At 37.9% G+C, this 10,846-nt stretch overlaps 1 protein-coding gene across 2 annotated transcripts; it reads left to right on the forward strand.

Annotated features, from left to right (window-relative positions):
* The first annotated feature begins 101 nt into the window (after positions 1-101).
* On the forward strand, positions 102-7,983 carry LOC100181309 (solute carrier organic anion transporter family member 5A1). Of its 2 annotated transcripts, none has more exons than XR_003396618.1 (16): positions 102-227; positions 457-625; positions 1,016-1,161; positions 1,681-1,814; positions 2,566-2,701; positions 3,319-3,445; positions 3,601-3,693; positions 3,939-4,060; positions 4,265-4,429; positions 4,666-4,876; positions 5,173-5,317; positions 5,650-5,781; positions 6,102-6,210; positions 6,410-6,524; positions 6,844-7,087; positions 7,338-7,983. XR_003396618.1 is itself a non-coding variant. In XM_026837858.1 (16 exons), the coding sequence occupies exons 1-16, from the start codon at positions 152-154 to the stop codon at positions 7,553-7,555; spliced, it is 2,331 nt and encodes a 776-aa protein (XP_026693659.1). In that variant the 5' UTR covers positions 102-151; the 3' UTR covers positions 7,556-7,983. The 2 variants fall into 2 exon arrangements, 1 of the variants encoding a protein (XP_026693659.1); XM_026837858.1 differs by having other exon boundaries at positions 6,421-6,524.
* The last annotated feature ends 2,863 nt before the right edge of the window (positions 7,984-10,846 follow it).

Below are 10,846 nucleotides of genomic sequence, written 5' to 3' on the forward strand. Positions count from 1 at the left end.
AATTTGTTGATTCTAAAATTATATGTTGGGTTTGTGACGTATAAGTGGAAAAAATACAAAACCGTAAGCGTGTTTTAACGATAATTGTTTGTGTTTTATTCAGGGGGTAGATAACTTTGCTGTATTGCTGACGTCATAGCGCTATTACGTCATGAGTAACAACCGTGACGTCACAGTGCGACCGGAAATTACGTTGCAACTACCTACGTCATCAGCTTTCGCAAAAAGTAAGTTATGTTAATTTTGAATTAATTAAACTTATTTATTCTGGCGTGTACAATCCATCAGTGACCACTGGGTTGAAGCAATTGTCGTTAAGTGTCTTGTCCAAGGACACATACGCCCACAACAACGGTTACATACGTGGTAATTTATAAGCTGGCATGTGGTGTTTAAAACCATACCGATAAACAAGTTACATCCTTACATATTAATATAACAATATTTCCATGTTAGCACCAGCGAAGATAGACACAGGATGTGGTGTATGGATCGTCCGACCTCGTTGGTTGGCGAGGTTTGCGACACCGAAGTGGTTCCTTGCAGCGATATCGTTTTTCATCCTGATCCAGAGTATGTTGGTGTCGGGAATCACAAGTTCCGTGATCACAACTATTGAAAAAAGGTGGGGGGTGGTGGATGTGGTGTAGCAAAAATACCAAAAACATATTTTTTTAAATACCAGCATCATTAGTCTGTTATTAAAATTTCTTCGGTTCGCCATTGGTTGAATGTTGGACTAGATTTTTGTTTGCTCCGGGTTTAGCAATGTTAATCATTAAACAATAGTTTAAACTACAAGACGGGGTAAAACAACAGTTGTTAAACAGGCTTAAAGTGAAACAGGTATTTCGATTTAATCGGAACAAAGAATGCGTTTCCTCCAAGACTATTTTAACTTACCTTGCCTACGCGTCCAGTTTTACTTACATGCCCATTTTTATCCCTGTACTCATTCTTACTTACATACCCATTTTAACATACGTAATCGTTACATACATACCTAATTTTCCAGGTACGGGCTGAAAAGTGCTGAGTCAGGTCTCATAGTGTCCAGTTTCGACATCGGAAGTTTAATTGTCGTCGTTTTTATTTCGTATTTCGGCGGCAAAAGCCACCGTGCGAGAATCGTGGGAATCGGGGCCATTGTTGTGTCAATAGGTGAGTGTGATGTCATAATGAACCATTGTCACACATAACTTGTACTTCATGCTGCTGTTGACATATTATTATAAACAGCTCTTGTAAAATATTTCTAAAACCTGTATTTCAATAGCATATTACAGCGAGGCATTATCATCATGGAGTTACTTAAGCATTAAAATGTTCATATTCTGCTTCTTTTGTTACCAAGCATAATATGAGATACAACCTGTTAATGTCTTGTCATATGGCAGAGGAAATGTTGGTATTATAAAACTAATGTCAGCTTATTTAGTAGGATGGGGGAAGATGGGACACTTTTTTATTGTGTTTCCCATCCAATTTGATAGTAAACAAAGAACATTCAAAGAAATATAAAACTGTATCCTCACGACTCGCACAGACCATTGTTAATTGTTTAAAACAAGATTATGATATTTAGTTATTATGTGTTAAAGGTGTCCCATCTTACCCCATCCTACTATACAACTATATATTAGAAATATAAAGCTAAACAACCTCCACTTCCACCACCAGGTGCCGCCATGTTCGCCTTCCCTCAATTTATTTCCTCCCCGTACCAACCCCCTAACCACTTGCCACAAACATCTTATAAACTGATGTGTCGACCGAACGCAACGAACACGTCCGATGTTTTGTGCCAAGCGCAGGTTAGTTGGAATACAACATATGTGTGTGTAATATATTAATATTTAAATACATATATATATATAGGAAATGTAACATACCATATAAATTATAGATACAACGCATGTAATATATATGTGGAGGTAGGACATAGTTGAACCACCGTAAACCTTGCATGTAAGGTTATACATATATCATATATTTATGACGCAATCCTCTCCATTAAACTTCCCCCAACGTCATTGAAGATGGTTCTGGTTTTAAACCAAACCGTTTGAAATGCGACAATTGTGTCACATAATATATGGGCTGTTGTGTTGGTGTTGAAACTGACCAGGCAACCTGGATACAACACGGTTGTATTCCAGTATTAGGTGGCATATTAATATTATTAGTTGGATATTTCTCCTTTATAAATATTGTAAGTATGATACATCAACAAACATAACAGTTCATGTATATATATATAACAATTGTCTTTATTTTCAAACATTTTGTTTTAAACTAAAACCATCTTTCCAAGAAGTTTAGTTTAACGATATTTAATTGTGATGTCATACTTAGCTGATTGATGACATCATAATCATGTAACACATGTCTATTGTCACTTCATAATCAACCTTGTCTGTGTGATGTGTGGTACAAAGTATGTTGGGGGTAAAGTATACCAAACACACAGTATATTCAATCCACAGTATATAAATTACAAAGTGAATAAATTATGAACATATTAAAACACAGTGTATTCAATTCCAAAGTATGTTTAATACACAGGAAGCAAACGCAGTTTACCTTTCATTATTCGTGGTTTCAAACATGATCATGGGAATTGGGAGCACACCGATATACACGCTCGGTACGACTTTTATTTACGATAATGTTGCAAGGGACGACGCTTCGTTTTATATCGGTAAGTATTTTCATGGTTATTTTATTTCTATGGTGATATCGGGAAACTAAATTCAAAAAGATGAGAAATACTGAAATTATGTCAGCTTGGCAAACTTTGTTTTCACAGATAATTTAATTAAACTTGTATTTGCATAATAATGACAATCCCGTACCTTAGCAAAGTCAGCAGGTGTCATTATCTATAAATAGATAAGTGTTGTTAAAGTTCCAACCCCCCCAGGGTATATGTTGTTTATTGTAACTTGTCAATAAACTTAATTACTTTGTACAGGGTTGTTAGAATCTACATGATGATGCAATAAACAACTTTGTTTAAATAACAATACATATTGTTTGTAAATATATTTACCCCTAAGGTGTTAATTCCCATTTCTTCGCTATATTAATTATAGACATGCAGTGAAAGTGAAAGTGTAGATAGCTTTATATTAAATATTTGCAACCCACTGTGAGTTGCTTCTTATAAGACACGTTTTTTAATCAAATGCTCTTTTATTTATTTTATCCATGCGTGTTATAACGGCTGTTTTTTGATGTTAATTCACATATTTATAATGCTTCCTACACCCCCAGTATTTATAAAACCTAACCACATATATTAATTGTTCCCCCCAGCGATTGTATACGCCATGGGAGCTGTAGGACCAGCGGTCGGGTACCTCCTCGGTGGGTTCTTTCTCACTTTTTACATCGACCTTGGAAACCTCATTTCATCTGATGACCCTCGGTTCCTGGGAGCTTGGTGCGTTGGTGTGGTTATATATGGGGGGTATTGCTACAAGTTTATAGTTTATCATATCCTCTGGCAAGTTTTTATTTGTAATCTTAATTGGATCTCTTTTAAACTTAAAATTAATAAACTAAATGAACATTAACAACATTAACAACAAACCCCAGGTGGTTGGGTTATCTCATCAGTGCTGGTTTGATCCTCGTGTCGTCTTTCTTCCTCATCTTGTTTCCAAGAAAGTTAAAGTTTAATCCTCCCCTGTAAGTATATGTGATGTCTATGTTATTGTTACCAACATTAGTTTATGTATTTTATATAATGTAAAATATATTATATAACCAGAGTAAAAAGATTAATTTTATCCTTATGTTTCATTTTTAGCATGAGCTCATACCGCATGGCAGACATAACATTAGAATAAAATAAACCCACTGTTTCACGTGGTAGCACAAGTGACAGGATATTTAAATATTGCTTTAAATTTTATTTTTATTCCAACTTCCAGCGAAACGCCGATGGATAGCAGTTTAGGGGAAGTCCCGTCCACCCCCGTTACCGAGACGACCGTCGAGGAAAACTTTGAAAGTTTGGATTCTTCTGTTATTGGGTTTGGGGATAATTTAAAAGGTGGGTTTGAGTGTTTTGGCATTTTAAACCAAATTCACTTATAATTGGTTAAAACTCCACCAGTTGGTTTTGTTTGAATGTTACTTATGATATTTATCAAGTTATCGGCGTAATTTCCCAGCATTGGTTGGATTATGTTTACTTTTTACTTAGTAACACTCGTTCCATTTGTTGAAACACCTGCATCGTTATGTTTTCGCCCAGATTTACCGAAAGCGTTTCTGTCCCTCCTCACCAACCCCATATACCTTTGCGTCACAATCTCTGCAACTCTGGAATTTTCCACCGTCACCGCTTTTCTTACGTTTGTGCCAAAATATTTACAAAGTCACTTCAACAGTGATACTGTCAAGTCAAGCATTATGACTGGTAGGTTTCTATTTAAACTTTTGTTTGTGGGGTTTCTAAATAGCTGTGTTTATTTTATGAATTTCTGTTCTAATTGTTAATTCTCTATATATATTCGAAACCAGAATACATTTGCCTACAATGGTATTATTTCCATAAATTGATTTTACAAAAACCCAGAGGTTGCTGCAACCCTTGCTAAATTTCAAGAATAAACTAAAATTAAATAAATTACACCAATATTTATTCACCCCCAGGAGCGATCCTCGTTCCCAGTGCAGGGACCGGCATCTTACTCGGGGGTTACGTCATAAAGAGGTTTCGTCTAAATATGACGGGATGCGCGCAAACCGCGTTGCTAAGCAACCTGTTGTCCCTTCTTCTCTTCATCTCAGTTTTTTTCATCAGCTGCGAAACCCCGTTCATAATCGGGGTTAACAAGTTCGTTGAGGACCCCATGTCTAATGTGTGAGTTGTGGGCCAGCTATGGGTGTCGGGGTAGTAGGCATGAATCAGTAAATTCAAGCTTTTTATTTATTTTAACGACATCACTTAAGAGTTTAGTTTTAAATCAAAAAATTATGTTTTGCACATGTAGTCTATAAATAGAAAAGTGTCCTTCCAATATAACTTAATCTATGAATTAAAGTTAGCAATAACGCACCTTATGTAATAGTTTGTTAAATACCTAAAACACAAAGTCTAAACACGTTTAATGTCTGTACCTACACCCCATGTTTTACCGATGACCTTTCTTCTCCCAGTTTAATGAAAGGTTTGCCATCTGCTTGTAACTCCGATTGTTCGTGCGAAACATCGACGTTTAGCCCGATATGTATAAGTGGACTTACATATTATAATCCATGTTATGCTGGATGTGGTGTTAAAGTGGATGGCAACGCAACGCAGGTTTGTTTGTTTTAAAATATTTTTAAACTTTCAAAACTATGTTGTTGTTGCTACCAGGTGAATTAGAAATTGCTTTTCTTGTAAAAACATCAACTTTATTTCACCGCGGTTGCATTCGTCATACGATGAGACATTTTATAAAAATGTTTGACAAATATTAGTTGGTTCTACTTTTAGAAACAATTAAAAGCAATTTTTTTGTTGCTTAAAAGCTTCTTATCTGGTAAATACTGTTATGTATATTGATGCCAATAGTCTTGTTGTATTGAGGCAAAACGCTGGTGAGTGATCAACGTTTCCACCAGGAACGCTAAAATCTCTTATCTGTCCAGATGTTCAGTAATTGTTCGTGCCACACCCCGGTTGCCGGTAGCAACGATGACATCGGGGTGGCTGGGTCATGTGACCGTGATTGTTCCGCTTCGTTGATTCCGTTCTTGTTCTGTTTGTTCCTCGTAACCATGGTGGGTTGGGTGTTTATTGGGGGAGGGAGTTATAACACGGGTGTTTTGTTTCATACACCTTAAGCTACCGTGTATGTAACTTTGTGGATGATTTTTTTCTGTATGGCTGACAATTTAGACAACCCATTAGTGACCACTGGGTTGGAGCAATTGCAGTTAAGTGCTTTGCTTAAAGACACATATATTCACAATGGTAGCAGCGTCGAGCCTTGAACCCATAACCAATAATATTTTCACTTTCTTTAAATTAATATGATTTCCCATAAAGTATTGATAAGTATGAAGGTCCTTCACGAACTCACACAAATAATGAACCCCAGGCCACGGTATGCGCGCACACACCTTCACTCATGGTAACTTATCGTTGCGTCAGAAACGATGAACGCCCGTTTGCTGCCGGGTTGCAATTCGTGTTTCTACGAACTTTGGGTAAGTTAATAATTCCTTCTATGATATCATACACATGTATTGTTTTTATTCGACAAATTTTTCTTTCAGAGTTTTTTTTTGTAATGGTCGTTTGTTGCTAATTACCTTTTTTTGGTTTGTTTTGGTTTATGCAATCCACATATCTCCCAGACTATATAATGTCATGTTAATTAACCCCCGTTATCACACTAACGATTAGCCCCCCTACAGCTTACATCCCGGCCCCAATATACTTTGGTTCAGCCATCGACCAAGCTTGTCTTTTATGGAAAGGATCCACGGATGAATGTGTGGGCTCCGATGGATCATGTTTGGTAAGTTGTTGTATCTCTTGTTTGGCTGACAAGGAAATTGTCCTTAAAGTGTCTTGTCCAAGAACACACATAAATATAACGGCATCTAACCCGGGCCCAAAACCTGTGTTTACAACCCATATTCGTGAGACTTGAGCACAACACCAAATTAACCCCAAGCAGTGACTATGGTTTATGTTCGGGCATATGAAATACATTAAATATGAATTTAAATGACGCCGAAGGACTGTCCCAATTAAAATGTGAAAAAAACGAAGTGATCACCAGGTTGGAGTTGTTATACGTTTTAATTTTTATAACATAACCCTCCCCTCCCCAGTTATACGACGCCGACAAGTTCCGCTCCATTTTCTTCGGGGTGGCGTTCGCTCTAAAGATTGTTGCATTTTGTTTCGTGTTTATGTCATGGGTGTTGTGTCGTCGTAAACATTCCGAGCACACGCACACCACCCGGTGGAGACGACACAGAAGAAGAAAGATGCGGGAGAAGAGGGAGGGGAAGATGGAACAAGAGGGGAAGATGGGACGGGCCAATAATCCAAATACAATATCAGGGATTACAGGTTTATAAGATGTTTATGTTGGCATAAATGTAAAAGCAAAAACACGTATTCTGGCGAGTTTCAATACAAACATAACTGCCCATATGTATTTGTGACAATTATCTTTATTTTGAAACAACAGTGCGACATGTTATACACTCTTCTTCGTTCAGGGCGAATGAAACTTAAGATCATATCAAGTTAAAATAAACCAGCCAGCAATAGTTTATAAAACATTATTTTTATTTTTAACAAAATATTTTTTCCACAGATTCCAGCATCCCTGAGATATATGTTTCGAACCCCCAACCCTTGCCAGTGTTGCCAGATACAAATAATCAAGTGGTTTCCAGTGGAAGTGAAACATCGGTGTGCAGCACTGGAAGCAAATCAAGCAACAAACCTTTGATAAAAAACGAACTCGAACTGAAAACTATTTCCACCAATCAGAAACCAGCCATGAATTCTAGAAGCGAAGATCCCTTGTAACAATCGAGAACAATTAGTTTTAAACAATCATTTATTGTTAACATAGGCAACAGACCTGGGGTGGCAGGGTAGGCGGGCCGACCCCTATATTTTGTACTGCAATAATCAGTAAACATTACAACCAATAAGTTTGTGCGCCCGACTACCCCTGCCTCCCCTGTGTTATAAAAACTTTGGTACCCATGAATCGGTTATTTATTATTTTTATCATTCCTAAAACAATGAAATACGTTGCGTGCCTTGCCACCATAAAGGCCATAGTTGTAAATATATCTTTTGTTTTTATCAAGTGCAAATTGTGATTTTTACTAACTTTGATGTATCTTGTTTGCCAGTATTACGCACTAATGTCCAATACCTCTGGGTGAGTTCTATGCACTACAGAACGAACTTGAAGTTCCTACTTTAATACAGAATAGTGCAACAAACACGTCGTCATTTTGTTGTTTGTATCTTTGTGGGTGGGAATTTGAGTGACTTATTCATGGTTGCCACACCCATGCCCACAGTCGAGTTGCTGAAGCTATTGTAGTGTGTGGATAAGCAGACATGACTTTTGGTTTGAGCATTTATCAGTAAATATTCCAACTATGCAGACTATGTGTAAATGTTTGAAGTGCGAGAATAAGCCTTAAAACAACTTACACCTATAATAAGAGTAATAGTGCCAGCATACATTGATAATCGACTTTGATGTGCACATGAATTAACAGCTGTTTAAGAATTAGAATGTCTGGCACCAACAGTTTATTTAATAGAATATTATCTTTGCATTAACTTAATAATGGATAAAAATATATTTATTTCAAAAAAAAAATGGAATTGGTCAGAAAATGTTTAGGTTTCAAAATAATTAATACAGCAAGTGTAATAAATTCGTATCAAACATTGATCTGTTAATACTTTTTAATTACCTAGAAATCAGTCGTTGCCCTGATGCAGTTTATTTTTAGCCCATAGGGGGTTGTTTGGCATTCGGTTAATGTAATGTTAATTAACCATCAGATGTTGTGTTGTGTGTCGTGGTTATGAAGATTATAACGTTGCCAGGAGATTAAATTTAAACACGGGTGTCATAAAACCAAAGACAGGCTCCGAACGTAGTGTACGTCTGTACATAACTTACATAATTGTATTTATCTCTTCGAATACGATGGCGAAGATTAGGTTAAATAAAACCTTATGGGAAGGGAATTAACAACAAAACGGCGGTTGTTAAAACACTCTACGAGAAAAACTGAAATTGAAAGTGTCAAATAAAATCGTGGCTGCTAAACCCGCAATAACGTATGGCGTATGGCAACAGTTTTAACGAAAAACACAAAGTCATGATGATGTGGCATAAAAATAGTCATGTGTTTAAGTTACACAATTAGGAAAAGTTAAATATTTGTTATGTTTTACGCCAAGAAGTTTATGAAATGATGGTGTAAGCGTTTAGTTCAGTTTGGTTAGGCTTGTATGTTATTGCATATGTTGCAGTACTACGTAATCTGACCTTTAACCCCGGGAAGGAAAAAAGGAATTGCATGACGAAGGTGGCAGTCAGAACATTCGGTATCAACGCGATAGCAAGCTGCAGATTACGCCCTAATTTCACACGAATTTAGATAAATTCTTTTGGTTTGACATCATTTCCCACGAGCTTAGTTGAGTCAGATGTTATGTGTTTAGTTTTGTTGCTAAATTAAACGTAATAGGATGGGCAAGGTGAAAATATATTTTGTATAGATTTTTTTGTGTTTTATTTTCTAAACTTTGTTTTATTTTTAGTTTACATGCGCTGTTAGTTGAACTAAATTATCCTTGAGTCGTGCTACACTACATGAGGACCATGAGTGCAGCAGATTTTAGCATCAACAGCAAAACCACCCCACCCACCTTACCCCCATATGATATATACCCCTGTAACGGGGGTGGGGAAATATCCGACCAACAATTGCTGCGACAACAAAAGCTATTGTTGCATCAACAAATGAGGTTCACAACATCAGAACAAACAAAGATTTCATCGTCGAGCCCGATCCCAACCCATGATAGTTTAGCTCCAACATTCAACCAAAACACAACCCCCGAAAAACCGACGTTGTCCCAATCGCCCCCCAGCCCTGCTGACAGTGGCGTGGTTGCTGATTCAAAGTCGGATTCGAATATTTCCCAAGACCTCCTGCAAGGGTTCGACCACGAGAGTCAAGATTACTTGATGAAACAACCGTTAACTTTCACGGCGTCCAACATCCCGACGACACTCAACGACGAGAAAGAAACCGCTGACTCATCATTCGCACAGAGCGACATGGCAGGTTTGAATTCCCTCGGTCTTGCTCCCTCATGTGGCTTCATGTCCGACATCGGCTTGCGCAATCTGGAAAACATCGAGACACCCGGGGTGCCACAGAGTCTCGCATCAATATGGGCGACCCCCGCACCCCCAAGGTCCGCTGCTTCACCCAACCTGGATGATGTGCTGCTACAATCATTCAGCCAACACCCAACCCCCTCGTGGCCCCCACAACCCACCAACCCGCCCCCCACTAACCCCCCACCAGGTCTATACAACCACCCTTCTTTACAAAGCAAGCTACAACAGAACACCGCCGCCCAGATCCAAGCCATTCAACAACAACTTGTACTTCGAAGATCTCATTCTACATTCATGGGACAACCCGAGCAAATGAACCAAATCAACAGGTCCACTTCTCATCAACCCGGTAAATATATCACAAACATAGGCAACAAACCTGGGGCGGCAGGGCGGGCCAAAACCCAACAACCAATAAGTTAGATTTGTTTCACAGGATTGTGTGTCTAACTATCCCTGCCTCCCCTGTGTTTAACTTTACCTCAATATCCCACCACATTCAATGCATCAATAATCATAACTCCTCTTCACAGCTTACCTTGGTATGAGTGGCAAACTTAGTGGCAAACCTCCGTACTCATCATGGAGCAACGGGCAGGTACACGGGGGTTGGCCACAGACACACAGGTCATCATTGTTCAACTCATTGCAACACAACAATGGGTGAGATTAAATTTATTAAAACAACGAAGAGAAGGAAATTAGCAGCAAAACGCTAACCGTTAAAACACGCTACGGATAAAAACTACTTGAGGAAAATAAAATTCTTTTTATTTATCTTTTTGGATACGATAGCAAACATTAAATTAATTAAAACAACGAAGAAAATTGTCATCTGTTGATTTTGGTTGTTTTTGACCTAAATATCCACAAATGTTGATAACACGTTGATTATCCAGGGTATTGAACGGAGGAATGCGCAAACACTC

The sequence above is a fragment of the Ciona intestinalis genome, unplaced genomic scaffold (genome assembly GCF_000224145.3).
Source record: "Ciona intestinalis unplaced genomic scaffold, KH HT000027.2, whole genome shotgun sequence".
In the NCBI taxonomy this organism is placed as follows: domain Eukaryota; kingdom Metazoa; phylum Chordata; class Ascidiacea; order Phlebobranchia; family Cionidae; genus Ciona; species Ciona intestinalis.